At 35.4% G+C, this 22,399-nt stretch overlaps 1 protein-coding gene across 11 annotated transcripts in view; it reads right to left on the bottom strand.

Moving 5' to 3' along the window:
* The window catches only part of ZNF644 (zinc finger protein 644), a 98,777-nt gene that overhangs the window by 56,081 nt on the left and 20,297 nt on the right, over positions 1-22,399 (bottom strand). For 10 of the 11 annotated variants that reach the window (XM_077120303.1, XM_077120305.1, XM_077120304.1 and 7 more), the window contains one exon: positions 16,868-16,928. The exons of the other annotated variant lie outside the window; for it this stretch is intronic. In XM_077120303.1, coding sequence (XP_076976418.1) covers positions 16,868-16,928 — 61 coding nt within the window. The remainder of the gene's footprint in view (positions 1-16,867; positions 16,929-22,399) is intronic. 11 annotated transcript variants of the gene reach the window in all.

Genomic DNA, 22,399 nt, shown 5'->3' with positions numbered 1-22,399 from the left:
TACACTCCATTAAAGCAATCACCAGACCCATCTGCTCTGTGGGACAAGATAAGGGAATGGTAGAAAATAACCAGGACTGTGGTCTCAAGGGATTGAATGATTGAAGAGGGTCTTCAGTGTTTCTTGGGTAAGAGAGTGGCAGTGGGATCAGGACAAGGAAAGTAGGATGGATCTGATCAGCTGTAAGTAGCCTTCCCCACCAGAGGTGGAAGACGGCAAACAGGGAAGTGTGGACTCAAGGGAATTGACCATCCCTCGGCTATGACCTGCTCCAGCTGTTGGTTGGCGAAACCTCCGTAAGCAGCTTTGCAGCCAGCAGCACCCACGGAGAGTCTGGAGGCAGACCTAACCATCCATGGTGAAAAGCCGTGCCGCTGGGTGCTGGGGGCAGTCGCCCAGCCAGGTACTGCAGGTACCAGTCACGTGTGGGACACAGTGAGGTGCTGGAGATCAGCTGCTACTCCAAGTTCTGCAATCAGTATCGCTATCCTGTGTGCCAGGAGCAGCCTCCCCGCTGAGCACACCATCTTCTCAGCCAGCCACAACATCCCAGGAGGGGCAGCCCTAAGGGGAGGTGTCTCAGGAATAAGAGCACTGTGGCAAACTCCTATCTGCCTATATTTATTTTTCAAATATATTTTTCTATATATACTTTTATAAGTATTGTTATTTATTTTATATTTTTATTTGCATATTTTAAATATTTATATTTTTATTGATTTTTATATTTCTTTTATTTATTTTTAAATTTTCTCTCCCTTCTGTGGACAGCAGTCTGAGTTCATTCCCAATGTATCTTGGGTGTCTCCTTCTGACTTTGGGGACTATTACAGTTGAAATTTTTTTTTCCATGTCTAATTATTCTCATTTACTTTTTTAGGGTACATGGGACAGGAATCGAGCCCAGTTCTCCCATGTGTCAGTCAGGATTTCTGCCACTGCACTACCCATGCACCCCTGCCTAGCTTTTAAAAGAACCTCAAGGAGAATTATATCCCATACATGAGATCCAGGCCTTGTTCAATGGGAAATTACGCACAAATCAAGTGCAAAAGGGATCCTTCAACATAAAATCAAATAAATACAAAACTTTACTCAAGTGAAGGAAGCCAACTTGCAAAATAACCTTATGATAATCAAATGCCCTGAACACAACAGAAAATCACAAAGCATGTGGAGATCTAAACAGAAACGGACCAGCCGAACTACCAAATCAAAACACCAGAAGGGACACAGAATAAAGAAAAACTACTCAACGATTTTCATAAAGAAAAAAGGATATCAGAAAGACACTAGAAGAGCATAAAGAAGAATTTGAAAGATTAAATAGAAAAATGGCAGATCCCATAGACATGAAAAATACAGGAGACCAAATTAGAAAGATAGTAGAGACACAGTAACATATTTGAAGAAGGAAAAGAATAAGTGAGCCAGAAGACAGAACAACTGAACTAGAGTACACAAAAGAACAAACAGCAAAAAAGATGGAAAAATGGAATCAGATCTTAAGGAAATGATGGACAAGAACAGGCTCACAAATGTAAGAATCACTGGTGTTCCAGAAGGAAAAGAGATGAGTAAAGGGCTAGGAAGGCTAGCTGAAGATAAAACTGAGAACTTCCCAACCTTTATGTATTAGTTGTTAATGCTGCCAGAATGCAATATACCAGAAATGGAATGGCTTTTAAAAAGGGAATTTAATAAGTTACAACTTTATAGTTCTAAGCCCATAAAAATGTCCAAACTAAGGCACCCAGATAAAGATACCTTGACTCAAGAAAGGCCAATGGGTCCAGAACACCTGTCAGCCGGGAAGGCACATGGCTGGCATCTGCTGGGGTCTTTGGCTTCTGGTTTCAAACAGCTTCCCTGGAGGCATTTACTTCCTACATCTGCAAACATCTGGTTCTCATGTTGGTTCTGTTTCCCAAGTGTGTGCATTTTAGGTTTCTCCAAATGTTTTCCCTTTTAAAGGACTGCAGTAAAGTAATCAAGATCCACTTTGAATGGGAGGCTTTATATCTCCATCTAACCAAAAGGTCACACCCACAGAACTGGGCACACCATATGCTCATGAAGATAAATCAAAAAGGTTTCCAACCTACAATACTGAATCAGGATTAAAGGACATAGTTTTTCTGCAGTACACAACATTTTCAAACTAGCACACCTTATACAAGAGAAAAATACACAAATAAAAGATGCTAAACAAACTCTAAATAGAATTAATCCAAATAGGCCTCCACTAAGACACATACAAACATCAAACGCTAGAGAAGCAGAAAGTCCTTAAAGCAGCACGAAAAAAACAATTTCATGCACACTTGGGAAAACACATAAAACTAAGTCAGACTACTCAACAGGCATCATGGAGGCAAGAAGAGAGTGGTATGATATATTTAAGATATCGAATGAGAAAGCCTTCCAGCCAAGAATTCTTTATTTAGCCAAGTTGTCCCTCAAAATAGAGGGAGACATTAAAATCTTCAAAGACAAAGACTGAGAGAACAACTGAATCAACAAGGGATATGCCCTATAAGAAATACTAGAGGGAATCCTGTCAACTGAAAAATAAAAAAGACAGGAGAGGGAGGTTTGGAGGAGGGCAAAGAATTGAAGAGTACCAGTAATGGCAATTTTAAGGATAAAAAGAGAGGGTAAAGAATATATAGATCTGACAACTAAAAACTAAAGTATAAGATAGCAGGTTCAAGAACTGCTTTTACAGTAATAACTTTGTAATGTTAAAGGACTAAACACCAAGTAAGACATACAGAATGGCAGAATGGATTAAAAATATAAATCACCTATATGCTGTTTACAAGAGATCCATCTTGAACCCAAGGACACAAATAGACTGAAAGTGTTAGGATGAAAAAAAGATGTTCTATGCAAGCTGTAACCGAAAGAAAGCAGGAGTAGCTATACTAATATCAGACAAAACAGACTTTAAATGTAAAGATGTCATAAGAGACAAAGAAGGACACTACATGTTAATAAAAGGGACAATTCTCCAAGATGAAATAACAATCATAAATGTTTATGCTCCCAATCAAGGAGCTCCAAAGTACATGAGGTGAGAGCCGGCAAAACTGAAGGGAACTACAGATGTTTCCACAAGAAGAGTGGGAGAGTTCAATATACCACTTTTCATTATAGAGAGTGACAGAACAAACAGGATCAACAAGGAAACAGAGAACCTAAGCAATGTGATATATGAATTAGATCTAATAGACATATATAGACCATTACATACCAAACACCAGAACATACATTCTTCTCTAGTGCATATGGAACATTCTCCACGATAGATCATATGCTGGGACACAAAATAAGTCTTTATAAATTTAATAAGATTGAAATTATTCAAAGCACTTTAACCACAATTGAATGAAGCTGGAAATAAATAATCACCAAAGAAAGAGAACTTTCACAAATATATGGAGATTAAACAACACACTCTTAAACAACCAGTGGGTCAAAGAATAAATTGCTAGAGAAACTGGTAAATATCTGCAGATGAATGATAATGAGAATACAACATATCAAAACTTACAAGATGTGGCAAAGGCACTGTGTAAGGGAAATTTATTGCCTTAAATGCCTGTATTCAAAAACAAGACCGAGCAGAGGACTTTACTGCTCAGCTGAAGAAATTAGAGAAAGAACAGCAAACTAATCCCAAAGCAAATAAAAGAAGAGAAGTAACAAAGATCAAAGCAGAAATAAAGGAACTGGGGAAGAAAAGCAACAGAAATAATCAACAAAACCAAAAGTTGGCTCACTGAGAAAATCACTAAAATTGATGGATCCCTAGCTAGATTAACAAAGAGAGAGGATGCAAATAAATGAAATCAGAAATGAGACGGAAGTCATTACCATGGATCCTGAAGAAATTTTAAAAATCATAAGAGGTTACTATGAACAACTATATGCCAACAAACTAGACAAATGGACAAATTTCTAGAAACATGCAAACTACCTATACTGACTCAGGAAGAAATAGAAGATCTCAACAAACCAATTACATGAAAAGAGATTCAATCAATCATCAAAAATCTCCCACAAAGAAAAGCTTAGTACCGTACCGGGAAATTTTATCAAATATTCTAAGTAGAACTAGTATCAATCCTGCTCAAACTCTTCCAAAAATCTGAGGAAAAAGGAAGGTTACATAACTTACTTTCTTAAACTAACATCCCCTCTAATATTGGAACCAGATAAAGATGCTACAAGAAAAGAAAACTAACATCAATCTCTCTAATGAACACAGACACAAAAATTCTCAAAACAATACTAGAAAATTGAAATCAGTAACACATTAAAAGAATTATACATCAAGATCAAGGTTTAAACCAGGCATGTAAGGGTGGTTCAACACAACAAAAACAATCAAAGTAATACAGCACAACAACAAATCAAAAGGGAAAAGTCACATGATCATATCAATTGATGCTGAAAAAGCATTAAACAAAATTCAGCATCCTTTCCTGATGAAAACACTTCAAAAGATAAGTACTGAAAGAAACTTCCTCAGTATCATAAAAGGCATATAGGAAAAACCAGATAGCATCATACTTAACAGTGAGCGATTGAAAGCATTCCTCCAAGATTGGGAATGAGACAAGGATCCACTGTCACCACTATTATTCAACATTGTACATGGTCAAGGTAATCTCAGAGGTACCAAAAGGCCTAGCTAGAGTGATGAGACTGGAGAAAGAAATAAAAGGCATCCAAATAGGAAAGGAAGAATTAAAACTTCCATTATTTGCAGATGACATGATCCTGTACTTAGAAAACCCTAAGAAATCTATGATAAAGCTACATCCGCTAACAAAAATATTCAGGAAAGTGTGGGATACAAGATTAATACTCAAAAATCATCAGTGTTTCCATATACAAGTAATGACCAAGGAGACAATTAAGGAAAAAATTCCATTCAAAATAGCAACCAAAAGAATCAGATATCTAGGAATAAGCCTAACCAGGGATGTAAAGGCATGTAAACAGAAAACAATAAAGCATTGCAAAAAAAAATTTTTTAATGACCTAAATAGATGGAAAGACACTCCATGCTCATGGATAGGAAGGTTGAATGTTGTTAAGATGTCAATTGTACCCAAATATGATCTACAGATTCAATGCAATACCAATCAAAATCCCAAAAACTGACTTTGAAGACTTGGAGAAGCTAGTTAACAAACTTATTTGGAAGGTAAAGAGACCCCGAATAGCTAAAGATATTCTAAAAGGAAGAGCAAAGTGGAAGGACTAACACTTTCTGACTTTAAAGCTTACTATAAAACCACAGTACTTCACCTGCCACGCCAGAGACCTGGGTTCAATTCCCGGTGCCTGCCCATACGGAAAAAAAAAAACAAACACCAGAGTAGTCAAAACAGCAAGGTACTGGCACAAAGATAGAAGTGTCAACCAAAGGAATCAAATCAAGAGTACAGAGTTAGACCACCTCATCTATGATCCTCAATGAGGCCCACAATACCACTGAACTGGGACAGAATAGTCTTTCCAATAAATGGGCATGGGAGAATTGGATATCAATAGCCTCAAGTATGAAAGAGGAATCCTACCTTACACCCTGTTCTAGTCTGCCTAAGCTGCCAGAATGCAACACACCAGGGACAGATTGGTTGTTTTTTTCCTAATTTTTTTTTTTTTCCACATGGGCAGGCACCAGGAATCAAACCCGGGTCTCCAATATGGCAAGCGAGAACTCTGCCTGCTGAGTCACTGTGGCCCACCCAGAATAGCTTGGTAAAAGGATTTATCTCGTTAAAAATAAATAGTTCTTCAGAGGAAAGGCAGCTAACTTTTATCTGAGGTTCTCTCTTACACGGGAAGGCACAGGGCAATCTCTGCTGGCCTTCTCTCCAGGCTTCTGGGTTCCAAAAGCTTTGCCAAGGATGATTCCTTTCTGCATCTCCAAAGGTCTGGGTTGAGCTGCCACTGCTGAGATAAGAAATGCTGAGCTGCTTGGGCTGTACTGCATTGAGCTCTCTCATTTAAGCATCCAGCCAATTAAATCAAACATCATTCAATGCAGCAGGCACTCCCCCTAGCTCACTGCAGATGCAATCAGCGATAGATGAGCTTCACATGCCATTGGTTCACGTCCACAGCAACAGAACTAGGCACCTTCACCTGACCAAGTTGACACCTAAACCTAACTACCACACACCCTATGCAAAAATTAATTCAAAATGGATTAAAGACCTAAATATAAGAGGCAGAACCTTGCAAACATAATGCTGAGTGAAATAAGGACAGATACTGTGTGATTTTGCTATTATGACTCTAGTAAAGGTAATCTCAGAGATTACACTGAAGAATATAGCAGACCTAGAGGACAAAAAAGCCCCAGACAATGGAAAGGCTATCCAATGAGGTTGAACTTAAATGTAAGAGAATGGAAAGAAGCGATGGTGTGCCGGTTTGAAAGGATTTGTGTACCCTAGAAAAACGACATTTTAATCTTAATCTCATTTTGTAAAGGCAGCCATCTTCTCTAATCCCTATTCAGCACAGCATGTTGGAAATTTTAATTAAATCATATCTCCACGGAAATGTGACTCAATCAAGTGTGGGTATTAAATTGGCGGGTGGGTCTTGATTAGTTTAGTGGAATCCTTTAAAAGAGGAGACATTATTTGGAAAGAAAGCCACAGCAGAGCCACAACAGAGCCAAGCAGAGCCACAAGGCTGAGAGAACCACACAGTCCACCAGCCAGCGATCTTTATAGATTCTGAGAGAGCAGAGACTGCCAAATAGCCACAAGAGGTAGAGTCCATCAGCCAGTGACTTTTGGAATTGAAGAGGGAAAACGCCTCCCGGATAGCTGGAGAGGAAGCTAGTAGATGACATCGTATCACCATGTGCCTTTCCAGATGACAGAGAAACCCTGACTGTGTTCACCACGTGCCTTTCCACTTGAGGGAGAAACACCAAACTTCATCAACCTTCTTGAATCAAGGTATCTTTCCCAGGATGCCTGAGGTAAGACATTTCTATAGACTTGCGTTAATTAGGACATTTCCATGGCCTAAGAACTGTTAACTTGCAACTTATTAAATTCCCTCTTTTAAAAGCCATTCTGTTTCTGATATATTGCATTCCAGCAGCTAGCAAATTAGAACAGACGGCAACTAACTAGTGTGGTTATAAGTAACTGTCACAGTGAGGGTTAGTATGATTGAATGGGGATGTGCAGAGCCATGTATCCCACTAATTAAATTTTTAATTATAAATAAGTTCTCACATGAACTATTTCAAAGGTTTGATATTTGATAAACAGTCAATAGTAGAGGGGTACAGGGGAAATGCATTTTATGGTTAATAGTTAACAGGAAGACATCAACTGTATCACAGCACTACTGTGGTACAACTAATTGGCAGAGTAGGGATAAGTGGTAGGGGTAGTTTTGATTTGACACTTGGTGACGCTGTGTTTGTCAGTTTTTTTGTCGCTATGAATTAATGAAAACTGTCTAAAATTGAGTGATGTTGATTGTGCAACCAAGTGAGGACACTGTAAGACAGAGTTTGTTTATTTTGGCCATTATCCATGAGGCCCAATAGACGTAGGGAATCGAAGGGGACAATGAGAAGAAGAATGACAAACTGATACATTTACATGATGGAATATGGTGTGTCTACAAAAAGTCAAGACACTGAGAGGCACACAACAAACTGAATAACCTTGGGGGACAATGGGTTGGGCAAAATAAGCCAGAAACGAAACATGCTAAGGTCTCTTTCAGAAAATACTTGTAAGAAAATTGGGGCCTAGGTAGTAAGCCCTTATAGCACTTAGTCTGAAGTTTTAAGTGTCTTTCTAGATTCTGAGACACAGGTGTATGTGTATCAGCAGATACTTTCCTGGAACTCTGAGTAACTGTATGACACCTAAGACCCAGAAATGGAGTGCTGCAGACCTGAAAGATAGCATAGCTATATGCAAAAATAGTTAAAGTAACCGAAAAGAGATCAGGCCTCAATTAGAAATAAAAATGAAAACAATCTGGCTGGGACTACAATAAATAAAAATCAGGGTAAAAGTTCTTAGTGTATGCACTATAGACCTTTACCTATTGAACAGACCAAAGGCAGAGAGGTCTATCATGTTTAGAACCTAAATTTTCCGTAACACACAATGTAAATCAACCTGTTTGGATAGCTAGTTTAAACAACTCAAACTCCTGGAGTCCAGAACTGGAACAAGCCTTGTTAATTCTGTATAGCTTAATGTAACACCAGGATAGATCTCAGACTATAGTGGGTTGATCATTAAGAAGTATTGTGAGAGTCCTTTGAGGGTCAGGAGAAAAAAGGAACTATTAAACTTTTCCATCTGGGAAACCCCGGATACCCTCTCAACCATTGGGAATTTCCAAGAAAACAGGGTAAGCCCTTGATTTTTGAGACTTCCCTTAGGAAACTTAGTTCTGTGGTGAAGTTAAGACTACTGCAGAGTTGCATAGGCCAGGAAACCTCTTTCGTTGCTCAGATATGACCTCTCTCTCTCCCTAATCTCAACTGCACAAGGAAAATCATTATCCTTACCCTACATAGGACCTGACATTCTAGGGTGAAAACCTTCCTGACAATGTGGGGATTGTTGAGTCTGACCCAGGTACCATGGAAATCGACACGCCTTCCTGACCAAAAGGGGGAAAGTATAACAAACAAGACATCAGTGGCTAAGAGAGATCAAATAAGAGTCAAGAGGCTATCCTGGACACTTCTCTTATGCAAGCTTCAGTGTGATATTCTAAATGCCATGGTTTGCTAAACTCCAACCAACATCACTCCAGTTAAACCTTAAAAGGCTTGAACTTAGACTGTATAAAAGTTTTGTGCACAAAGTTTGCTTTCCTGGAACCTATAGTTTCCAGAGGGTTCCTTGTCCAGATAAATCCTGAAACCCAGACGGACCAGCCTCTCCCATTATCACTTGATTACATTACCCTATTCTTTAATGTGGACACCCCTCCTCAACACAAAAACGTCAAAAAAGGCACTGCCTAAAGATCTCTATAGATGGGGAAAAGGATCTAAGGAGAAGGAGGAAGTATAAGAGAGAAAATAGGATTTAACAATTGAGTATAACTATTTAATCACTGCAATGATATTCCTTCTAGCCTCTAGTGCTTTGGAGCAGCTAGAAGGACAAATCTGAAATTGTGGAATAGTAACCTATAACAAACTCAAATCTGTTTGTTCTGTAACTACTTGTTGAAGTGAAATTTGAAAGCTACTTCTTTTTCTTTTCTTTGTATATATATATTTCACAATAAAAATGCTAAAAAAAAAAAAAAAGCAACCACCCAAAGTTGATCTATTTTGTTGTTTAAATTTCCCTCAAATCCAATCACATCTCTGTATCCCCATTGCCACCACTCTGAAGTCAAGCTAGCATACTCCCTTTACTAACTTTTTAACCTGAATCCAACCTAGTTACCCTCCAATCTGTTCTTCACACTTTAATCAGGGACCTTTCTTAAAACAAATTTGGCCACACCTCTTTTTCATACTTAAACCCCTTCAATGCTGTCTCATTTCTAAATCCAAAGTCCTTAAAATGTTTTATGAAACTCACAATAAAACAGCCTTATTCTCATACTCTACAGTCTTCTCTCTTGATACTAGCTACTGCTCACATCCCATCTCTGTGTTGGCCTCTACACTCAAGACATACCACATTTCTTTCAGTTCCATCAATCTTCCACCCTTTCTTTTCTTACCTTTCCTCCTTCACACATGTTCTTTCTTCTGTGAACAATAGTCCTTCCCCAATTTTTTAGCTAGATAAATCACCAACAGTTCTTCCAAATTTCATCTTAAATGTTACTTCTTCTGGGAAGCCATATCATGTTTCCTTTCAGTCATTCAATAAATATTACATGAGTATTACAAGCAAAGTGTTGTCCTAGGGACATGGATATATATTAATACAAAAAACATATGGTCTTTGCCTTCCTGCAACATGGACTATGTCTCTATTATTATGATGTAAAAGAGTTTAATTGTAAGTACATATTTAGTCATCTTTCTTTCCTTCCTCTTCAGACTGGTAAACTAGTATCAAGCATGAATTGAAACTAACTAAAAGAGCCAATTCATAAAACAATGAATGAATCAGTTATCTTAAATATTTACTAAGCACTCACCATGTGACAGGTAGTTACTCAGTTTTCAACCTAGATATAAGACCCTAATAGGCTTCACTTATCTGTTTTAATGTTCATCTCAAAAGAACAGTTTGGAACAGAAGACTTAGATTCTAATTCCGTCTGTGTAATTATTTACCTGAGCTCATGCAAGTCACTTATTATTCTTCAAACTCTTACCCTCAAGTGTAATATTATAACATTTAAGTTAATGAAAGCTATGGAGCACTTCACAGTATAATTTAGTTCCTGGTGGGTTCAAAATCAGACTTGTCTGGAACAAAGAAATTGTCCAAACAGTGAATTCCTAATCTGTAGTAAAATGTAAACTTCTATAAATTTAAGAAAATGTCAGTAACTTTAGCAACATGTGTACCCAGTTAAATGAAACTATTTTTCACATTTTCTGAATACTAATGTGACCATAAATTAAGTTCATCAAACAAAATTTTGTCCCTTCCTTCCGGAGTCCAACTCAAACATCACCTTCCTCTAGGAAAGCCTTCCTGATCTCTTCCTTAAAAATTTCCTTCTCAGTCTTAACTAAACTACACTAATCATACATGAAAGTATTCTTGTGATCACTTATAGTATGGTACTGGAAATTCTAATTACCAATGCATCAAGATATAGCACAGTACCTGGAATATAAGCACTTAATAAAGGTTTACTGAATGTTTAAAGTTTAGACCTATCAAAGAAGGCTAAATTATAGCAAAAGAAAAATCCTTTGGTCTGCAGCTCATGGTTTCCTTTTCACATAATGGAATGACATTTGCCACTTATCCATCCTTTAACTATTAGATTGAAAAAACACATTAAATTTGGATAGAAATTTTTATGTAGTAAATCAAGAAATGAATAAAATTTTCTTTGGAAAAATAGCTCAGCTTCAAAATAGATCAATGTAGCATCTTATCCCCTTTAATAAATGAAAAAGCACAATAAAACCAAGGAAAAATTTAAAGAGAGATACAAACATATCCAGGAGTAAAGGCAACTCCTGAAAAGTACTGTACAAAAAAAAAATACTAATAATAAGTAAACCTAAAATAAATAATTATCTTAACCCTTAAAAATAACAGAGAAAACTATCATAAAAAAACATCATAATAATGTTAAGAATCTTCTTGCCTTCTGGTCTTAAACTTAGTAGTTTCTAGAATTAAAGAATTCAAAAACAGGATTTAGTTGACTTTAAAGCTGGTTCTGAGCCTAGTAACTATAATATACACAGTAAAGGAAGTAAAAAGATAGCCACAAAGAAGACAAATATCTAGTAATTGAGTTACAGAGATAAACAGATTTTCATCAGCTTGTTACTAATTTAGACTTCAATAACCTAACATTTATTAATGGCTTTTATTTTATTTTACTTACAGACTGTGGTAAAGTTAGTTTGTAGCAAATAAAGAATTTCATGATAAGGAAATATTTATTCTAAATAAACAGCATAAGGGGGGGAAAAAGGACAAAAAACCTGGTCATTCAATATTAAATAGCTTTTGGATGTAATATATAATCCTAAAATAAGCTAACTGACGGATTTCATAGTAAAGGAGAAAAATCTTTGCAAATCATATATTCTCCAATAGAATTTAAGTTATGACTATGACATTTCAAATCTTTGAGAACTCTCAGAATTAAAATGCATGGTTTAGCTGTCACCCAGAGTCAGGTCCTTGAAGCCAAAGACCTTGTGTGATTCAGCATTAATACTGCATGTCCTGCTATTATTATTTTTATCAACAATCAACATTTATTTAGTACCCACTATTTAGTACCCATTTTTTACAGATATTAGACTGGCAAAGATTGAAACACTGATTAATATTTAACAAGGTATAGGAAAGGAGACACTCAAAAACTGCTCATGGGAATGTTCAGTGGTACACAACCTCATTGCAATTTTACAGTAGCTATCAGAAGTTTAAGTACTTATCCTGTGACAAACAAAAGAATCCCACTGCTTCAAATTATTCTACAGAAACTCTCATACACTCCGATATGACAGTCAAGAATATTTATTGCAGCACTGTTTACAAAATTAAAAAATTAGATTTACCCAAATATCTATCAAGAAGGAAACAGTTACATTAAATGCGATCCATATATACAAAAATTTCCAAGATATATTGGTAAATGAAAAGATCAAAATGCACAATACATACCAGTCACTTTTCGTAACTTGTGGAGAACACAATGCTGGGGGGGATGAGAAAGTATTACTTTTAAAAATTCCTACTCTATAAAATGAGACAAAGTGTCAATGGCTGAGAGATTCCAAACAGAAGTAGATATCACCTTGTTGTTCAAAATGTAGTGGAGAGGCTGGAGGGAATTGCCTGAAAATGTAGTGCTGTGTTCCAGTAGCCATGTTTCTTGATGATGATTGGACAATGATATAGCTTTCACAATGAGACCCTGTGAATATGAAAACCTTATGTCTGATGCTCCTTTTAGCTACTATATCAACAGAAGAGTAGAACATATGGAATAAAAATAAATAATAGGGGGAACAAATGTTAAAATAATTCAGTTTGAAATGCTAGTGGTAAATGAAAGCGAGGGGTAAGGGGGATGGTATATATAGTTTTTTTTTTCTCTATTATCATTTTATTTCTTTTTCTGTTGTCTTTTTATTTCTTTTTCTAAATCGATGCAAATGTACTAAGAAATGATGAATATGCAACTACGTGATGATATTAAGAATTACTGATTGTATATGTAGAATGGAATGATATCTTAATGTTTTTTGTTAATTTTTTTAATTAATAAAAAAGTTTTAAAAAATTTCTACTCTATTTGCTTATATACATAAGCATAAATTTTTATATAAAACAAAATTCTTGTAAATATTAAACTGTTACTTGACAAAATAGTTGAAAAAGGTCAACTGCACATTGTGTAATCTCATAAAGAACCCAAAACAAAGAATTTTATCAATTAAAAAGTTTTTTTTTCCCCACCCTACAGCAAGGAGCTACAATGTTATTAAAGAAACTGAGGCCCAGGTAATTAATTTGAGAATTAAGTCAATATGAAGAACTAACAAGGCAAAGAATTATAAAGAACTTCAAATCTTTAGATTCACAGAGTCTGTAAAATGAAAAAGGTTAGCAGCAGTTGATTGTATGAAATACTGAAGTACAAAATGAAGAGTAAGTTTGAAACTGAAGTATACCTATCAGTTATGAAAAGAAAACTAGTTCAAAACCTTTTGGAGGCTTATTAAGTCAAGCAGTCCCAAGGTTAAATTTCTCTGGATCCTCAAACTAAACAGACTTCATAACCAGGAAGAAATAAAATAACCAAGGTTCTACATTCGGTAAGAATTTGTGTCTAAGAAAACCCTCATAGGGAGCCAGAGGAACAGTATGAGATGGGGTCAATGTACAATTTTGTGTTCAACCTTTATAGCAGAGAGGAAAAGCAACAAACTGACTCCAGTGGGGGTGAATTTCTCCTTGCTCTGGACTTGCCAGAAGGCAATCAACCTTCAGGCAGAGAAAATCCCAGGTGACAACAATAACCAACTCGACTAGCCAAATTTTCAAATATGGAAGAAAACTACTGCAAAATGCTTTAACATGACAGAAGTTGAATTTCTGAAGGTATATTGCTCACATATATTACACATCTACAATGATAAAACAAAATTAAAAAAAAATGCTTTTCAGTTATCAGCACCAAAGCTACAGGAGTCAAAACGGTTACCACAAATCAAGATTATGTATCTTCAATTTCTTCCTCCATTCCTACAGATTTTTACCCTCAGAGAAGTGAGAAAAAGTTTTCTTCAGTTCTAACAAAGGTAGCCAGTCTTCTTAATCTTTCACTTATATTAGCTTTATGCATTTTTTAGAATCTTTAAATTTAAAGATAAAACAATTAGAAACACGCAAAAAGAATACTATTAATAAATAGTAATTACTCCATACAGAATGATCCACAGTATTGTGAAGATCCAGAAATGGATAACACTATACTGTCTGATGCCTGCACAAATTGCAAGTACCTTTAACAAAGCTGAGTGTGAGTACAGTTGAGGGAGGAGGGCTGGGGGCATGTATGACACCAGAAGGAAAGAGAGGATAAAGGCCGGGACAATATAGCTTAGCAAAGCTTAGAGTGGACAATGAATAAATGTATAAATATAAGAATGTTTTTGTATGAAGGAGAACAAATGAATGTCAACATCGCAAGGTGTTGAGAATGGGATGGTATATGGAAAATATATAATCAATGTAAACTAGAAAAAAATTAACTTTAAAAACCCAAAATAAATAGATGAGTATTTATTTCTCATATAAAAAAATAGTAATCACTCCAATTTCCACACATGGATTAATGTTTCCATTTGAAAATGGTCATCAAAATCAGTAATGACATTCAGTCTTCCTTAGAGCATCTGAATGGAGAACATTATTAGCCATTTCTTTCCAACTGGATTGAAAGAAGACTTAGATAACGTTTTATTTCTTTTCCCAAAATGCCGATAATATGGCCTCTGGATTGCCCTCATTGGATCCTTCTTACAGCCTAACAGCAATAGAACTACCACTGTCCCCAGTCCATTCCAGCCAGCATTCTGAATTCTATTTGTCTGAGAGAGGAACTCTGCTGACTTTTGTTCAAAACCATTCAGTGAGTACATAAGATGTCCCAGGCACAGTGCTATTAAGATAAATAGGACATGGATAATGTCTGCCTTCAAAGAACTCAAAGCTTACTAGAGAGGAAAGACTATAGCAGTATGGGCAGGCCTGACTCTAATGATGAGATGATGCTCAAGATTATTTCAGGAGATAAGCTAACAACCAGGAGGAAAGACCAGGATAGTGAGAAAGGGTGGGGGACTAGGAAAAAGCAACAACATATACATTGGGCTAGATCTAGGAGTATGAAACATCATATTTAGTTTACTCTGATAATTCTAGGCACTGTGGAATTGCTGCAGTGAGATAATTATATGCTATGTTACAGAGTTTATATTTTATTCTGCAGGTGATGGACAACAATTAAGGGGACAAGTAGTAGAAGTAAAGCAGTGCAGAGAAGCTTGCAAGTGAGGCCAAAGAAATCCAAGAAACAAAATTTTATAGAAAATGGAAAAAGCCACTTGTGGTATTGTTCTACAATGGAATTTTACTCAGGAATAAAAAATAACAAATTACAGATACACACATTACGTGGATAAAAGTAAAAAACATTATGTTTAATGAAAGAAGCCAAACACAAAGGAGTACATACAATTTTATGTATATATAAAGTTTAAGAACAGACAAAATTGAGCTATGCTGATAGAATTGAGAAAGATGCTTACCTCAGAGGGAAAGGCTTTTGAATTGGAAAGGGAAGAAAACAAGAACTTTCTGGGATAATGAAAATGCTTGGCATCCTGACCTGGATGGTGGTTACATGTGTGAACATAAATGTAAAAAGTCATTCAGCTCTATCCTTAAAATTTTATGCATTTTACCATAAGTCAATTATACCTTAATTTTTAAAAATGCCTATATAATTGTGATGAATAATAAATCAGGATAAATTAAACCAGTGTCATCCCACAAGTAATATCTACCTTACAGGAAATCAAAGCAAAGGTTAGATGATACCAACTACTCAACTATGGTACTTCTCATCCTAGGCTCTTTAAGAAAAAAAAAAAAAAGTTTTATTCACACATCATACAATCTGACCTAAGTAAACAGAATGCTTTCACCACGAAAATCCATATGAAGACATTTTCTCTTCTTCCACAAAGAATCCACACCTCTCCCCCATATCCCCAAACTTGCTGACATTTAGTTTTGGCATAATGCTATGGCTCTTTCTTACAAATGTTGAGACCAGCAAGTTTTTGATAGCTGATACATCTGGTAGATTTTAGGAAGATCATGTTAATTACAATTTCATCAAAGTTTTCTTTTTAATCCGTTAAAACATTTGAAGCCATGCTCACTTACCAAAGGACAGTGAATGTTGTTTTTTTAACCTTAAACAGTTTATATTATCAAAAAACATTCTTTCACAAACCAGATCAAAACTACATTATCACAATTCAATTTTCTGAGAGTCAAAAATCTTGTAAACTAATCAGAATGCTGCATTAGAAAAGACATTCAGTAGAGTTCTCCACAAGAAAAATATTAAAACAATTATTTACACTATTTTAATAGAAAGAAGTCAAAATTTGGGAACTTTAGCTCATTAGTGGAAATTCTTCATTCACAGAAATATGAAAGTAAATTTCATAAAAGCAAAGGTTACTCATGTTCTACTAAGGCAAGAACACTCAAGCAATTGAATAAATCTCAAAGATTTGCCTTCTGGGTGGCTAAACCAAATACCAACTTGATTTTCTAACATGTTAGAATAGTCACTGGAAACTCATACATTTTAATTACCCTCAACATAAAATTTAAAAAAAACTAAGAACATTCTTAATATTTGATAGTTGTATTTTCAGTCCCAACAAATCAACTGAGCCAAGTATGTAATAAAGCAGATTCTTCTTATTTCAAAATTTGACTTAAAAACAAAAACATACAAACAAACAAACAAAAAAACACACAATGGTCCTGGACTTAAAATATACTTTTTAAAGAACAGAAAATTTTGTATTATTCCCACTTTAAAATGCAGAATTTAACAAAAATAGTCTTCTACTTACCTAGGTTTTGTTTTATTAACATCTTGCTGAAAGAACAATCTCATCCGAAATAAAATCAAACCTGCAATTACATATGTAAAGATCATCATTCAGTTTTTGCTTCAGGTATGAATAACTAGATCTACAACATATTACTCTTTCAAATTAAAAAAGAAACATCAAATTATTTTTTAGATGCACCATCTATTTGAAAAAAATGTTCGGCTAAAACAGGAAATCTGTTTTCCTGAGGAATAATCATCTATCTATTCAAATGAAACTCAAATTTTCTAATTCTCTTTAAACAATTTTATCATAACTTGCTTTTCTTAATTTTAATACTATGACAATAGCAATACCATTTGTTAATAAACATACACTTTAATATTATGTACATACCAAAAAATATACCAAAAAGTTGAAGACAAAAAAAAGATACAGTACTGAAAGGCATAAAAATATATACTAATAGTAATCATAATATTGGCTAATATTTATTAAGTACTTAATAAATGCTAAACACTATTATTCTAGAGAATGGCATACATCGATGCTCTCTTGCTTTTTCAACTTAATCCTTAACATAGCATAATGTGACTTCTAGCCCAACAAGCCACTGAAAATGTACTTGCCAAATATCTACCTACCCCAACTAATTTTACCACATTCCACAAATCCTGAAAACTCAAAATGTCCTACCATGAACTTTACACCTCATTCCCCTACCTGAAGCTGGCTCAATATTCTCTGAATTCTCTATACCCCCAAAAAACAGTACCACTATCTTCTTCACATTTCTTAATTGTGCCCTTTTCCCCATACCTACTTATCAGTCTCACATTCATCCCTCTCAGAATTAAATGAATCATAACAGCTGCCCTAACTAAACATGTCATATCTATGATTCAAGTCCTTTAATAAATAGTACTCAACTTCAAAATCAAAACTCTTCAGCATAGAACTTCACAGCAAGATACTCTGCAATCTCAGCCTTATCTATCTCTAATCACTACTCTCCCATTCATTTTTCTGCATGAAAACCTTTTCCAGTCCCTTAAGAGGTGCCATGTTTCTTCAACTTTCATGTTCCTCATACCCTATAACTGTCTTCTACTACTTTAATTTTTCTAACCCCTTTTTACTAGTCCTTCAATACTTAGCTCAGTCACACTGGCAGATCCTATTTTTATCACCTTTATTGTTTCCCAAGTTACCAAACAACTAGCAATAGTTCTTTATTAACTTCTTTTTGTTTCAATGTGTATTTTCTAAACTAGAATGTGGACACACTGAAAACAAGAATTTATTTTTCTCTTTAAGGACTCTTAGTGGCTGGCACACAGTAAAAGCTTAATAATGTAGGTTGAATGAGCGATTAGAAGTTTTGTGTTATATCACAGAATGTACTTAGGAACACAGAAGATAAGCAAGTAAATTTTAGGCTAATGAACTTAATTCACATTTTCAAGGAACCAGAGAAAAACATTTACATCATCTCTGGATCCAGTAATATTATTTATTAAATAACTACAATTAAATAAAAATTCAACTGACAAAATCAGTTACATGTTTCAGTTCAATCTTGTATTAATTTTATTGATTATCAATACCAAGATTTTGATACTGAATATTTCTAGCCATAGAGAAAACAGTTTGTAGACTAGAAGTCCCAGACTGGAGTTAGCAAAGAAGGCCTACGGTTATAATACTAATAGTGTCAATAATTTAGAAAACAGATGCTTAAACTTGAGCATGCATCAGAATCACCTGGAGGGCTTACTGTATCAGACTGCTAGTTCCTGTGCACCTCCCCGCTCTCCCCTCACCCCCACAGAGTTCTTGATTCAATGGTCTAGATCAAAGTCGGAGAGAATGTTGCATTTCTAACAAGTTTCCAAAGAAATGCTGATGCTTCCAATGATGCCCAATTAATACTGATTTCCGACTTCTGGTCCCCAGAATTGGAAGAATAAATTTCTGTTGTTTTTAGCCATCTTGTCTGTGGTAATTTGTTACAGGAACCACAGAAACTAATGTACTGAGGATGGCATGTTCTCAAGAAGATAAATAAAAAACACCCACACACACATGCACCAAATCAACACATGCAACACATAACTCTGACTTCAGTTGTTTAACGTTTGATCATGCTCTCTTCTTAGCTATGCCTCAAAATCTGAAATAAACCTTTAATTGCATTTGTTCTCTAAACACCCATACCCACACATTTTAAACACACTATTATTTAAAGAAAAAAAAAAAAGGGTGTCTAATGACATTTGATAGGAAGTACTCTTAAATCCATAACTAAAAAAATATAACTTGGGGGCGGGCAATGGTGGCCCAGTGGGAGAGTTCTTGCCAGCCATGCCAGAGACCTGGGTTCGTTTCCCGGTGCCTGCCCATGTTAAAAATATATGTATGTATGTATATATGTGTGTGTGTGTGTGTGTGTGTGTGTGTAACTGGGATTTTTTTTAGGTGAGGGCTGGGAGGTACAGCTCGCTTTACCTCAAGATTTTAAGAAAACACTTACATACTAAAATTTCTTAAGATGAGAAAAACATCAGACAAATTCCAATTGATGAGCATCTACAATATACCTGACTAGTACTTTTTAAAACTGTCAAAGTCATTAAAAACAAGAGAAGTCATGAGAGGCCTATGGAGAGATAACATTTAAATGTAATGGGATATCCTACATAGGATCCCAGAACAGAAAAAGAACATTAGGTAAAAACTAAAGATAAAAGAATAAGCCATGGACTTTAGTTACAAATAATGTAATGATATTTGATTCATTGTTAAAAATAAATTATATTAATGTAGGATATATTAATAATTGGGCAACTGGGGGAGAGAGGGGAGAAGATATGAGAATATTTTACTACCTGCTCAAATTTTCTATAAATATAAAATTGTTCTAAAAAATAAAACCTATTAATTTACAAAATGTTTTAGGAGATATCAGCACATTGTAGAAAATAAAACAATGATAATTCATAAAAAGCATCATAATTAGACCATAAAATTCTGATAACACATAAAAAATACCCACAAGGGGAGAAAGGATCATCTTTTTTAGCAGATGGTGGTGGAAATGGACAGACACACTAAAAATAATGAAACTAGACACATATCTTACACCTTTCACAACAATTAACTCAAAATGGATCAAAGACCTAAATGTAAAACTCAAAACTATACAACTTGTAAAAGTGTAACATAGGAGAAAATATTGGTGACCTTGGATTTGGTGATGACTTTTTAGATATAACACCAAAAGCACAATCCATGAATGAAAAATTGAGTCTGGGCTTCATTAAAATTTAAAACTTCTGATCTGCAAAAGACACAACAGTGTCTTTTTTAATAAAAAGAATGAAAAGACATGCACACACTGGAAGAAAATATATGCAAAACACACATATGATAAAGAACTTATATCCAAAATAAACAAAGAGTCCTTAAAACCCAACAGTAAAAAACAACACAACTGGGTAAAAGAGCTGTACAGATAACCTTATCAAAGAAGATATACAGATAGTAAACATGTATATGAAAAGATGTTCAAAACCATATGTCATTAGGGAACTGCAAAACAAAACTACAATGAAACAACACTACACACCTATACAATGGCTAAAATCCAAAACAATGACACCATTAAATATTGAGGAGACTGTGGCGCAACAGTAACTCCCATTGCTGGAGGGAATACAAAATGGCACTGCCACTTTGGAAGACAATCTGGCAGTTTCTTACAAAGCTTACTGTATACTACTGGCTTACTGTATGCTCCAGCCAATCATGCTTGCAGTCAAATATTTGACCAAATTAGTTGAAAATGTACGCCCACACAAAAACCTGCACCAGAATGTTTATAGCAGCTTTATTCATTATTGCCCCAAACTGGAAGCAACCATGATGTCCTTCGATAGGAAAATGGGCAAATTATGTGCATCCGTACTATGAAGTACCGTTCAGAAATAAAAAGAAGTCAGCTACTGAGTTACCAAAAGACATGGAGGAAACTTAAATGCATATATTGCAAAGTGAAAGAAGCCAGTCTGAAAGTACTACACACCATATGATCCAACTATATGACATTCTGGAAAAGGCAAAACTAGAGACAGTAAAAAGATCAATGGTTGCCAGGGGTTAGGGAAGGGGTGTGGTGGGATGAATAGGCGGATAATAATTATGCGTTTTTAGGGCACTGACACTATTCTATATGATACTATAATGGTGGACACATGCATGACATGTATTTTTTTAAACCCATAAAACTGTATAATACAAAGAGTGAACCCTAATGTAAACTATGGATCTTAATAATAACGTGTCAATATTGGTTCACCAAATGTAACAAATATACCACACCGATGCATGATATTAAAAATAGGAGAAACTGTGGGGAGCAAGAGGAGTAAACAGGAACGCTTTCTACTTTCTGCATAATTTTTCTTTAAACCTAAAACTACTCTAAAAACAAGGTCTGTTTAAAAATAATAAATACAATGCTAAAAAAAGTTAAATATAAAGACCACGATGGAGAAACAGGGTCTGGGTTTATCCTCCCACCTGAAAAGACTAATAACCAAAAAATATACATGAAACAACAGTTTTCAGATATTAGACATTAGGCAACCAACAACAGCGACTCCTGAAAGAAGAGAAACAAACGAGGTGAGCCCCATCACTACCCCAGCTTACTGCCTAAAGAAGGGGAAAGACCCTTGACCAAGGAAGGAAATCTCAGGCAGAGACCAATGGCCTCCCTGAACTGAGGAGACTGAGCTAAAAGATCAAAGTCAAGGCACCTAGGGAACACAGGGCAAAGTAATGGAGAGAAGATAGCTAAACAGAGAAAAAAGATGATCTGCCTCAAGAATCTAGATATTTAGTGATTAGGACAAATACCAGTAGAAACTACTCAAGACCAAGAAAAGAGCCACCTAAAACAATGACAGGGAATACTGTTCAAGTCTCACATAGAGCCAGATTATCATGCCTGCAACATGCAGACAATGTAGAAAACCTCATAATTCAGGGAGCACTGGTGAGAGTACTAAAAAAAGGGAACTGCCTGGATAGAAAGGGAAAAGTAACCCTAGACTAAATGCTGTTTAACAGACCCAAAAGGGGATGAGACTCAAGATTGGGAAGGATTACAAGTGACCCAAGGAAACATTTATGTGTAATGAATATATTCAGTATCTTGTTTGCAGTGATGACTTTCTCAGTGCATGCATATGTCAAAACTTATCAAATGGTACACTTCAAAAATGTGCAAATCACTATATGTCATTACACCTCAATAAGCCTGTTTTTAAAAACTCAGTAAGAAAACAAATAACCTAATTACAAATTACACAGAAGATTTGAAGGAGCACGTCACCAAAGATATATAAATAACAAATAAGCAAATGAAAAGATGCTCAGTATTTTTAGTCATTAGAGAAATACAAATTAAAACCACAATGAGATTTTATTATACATCTGTGAGAATGACAAAAATTAAGACCAATCAAACCAAGTGTTAGAGAACAT

The sequence above is a fragment of the Tamandua tetradactyla genome, chromosome 11 (assembly GCF_023851605.1).
Source record: "Tamandua tetradactyla isolate mTamTet1 chromosome 11, mTamTet1.pri, whole genome shotgun sequence".
Classification (NCBI taxonomy): Eukaryota; Metazoa; Chordata; class Mammalia; order Pilosa; family Myrmecophagidae; genus Tamandua; species Tamandua tetradactyla.
Note: the sequence above shows the minus strand (reverse complement) of the source record. Positions and strands in the feature narration are given on the sequence as shown.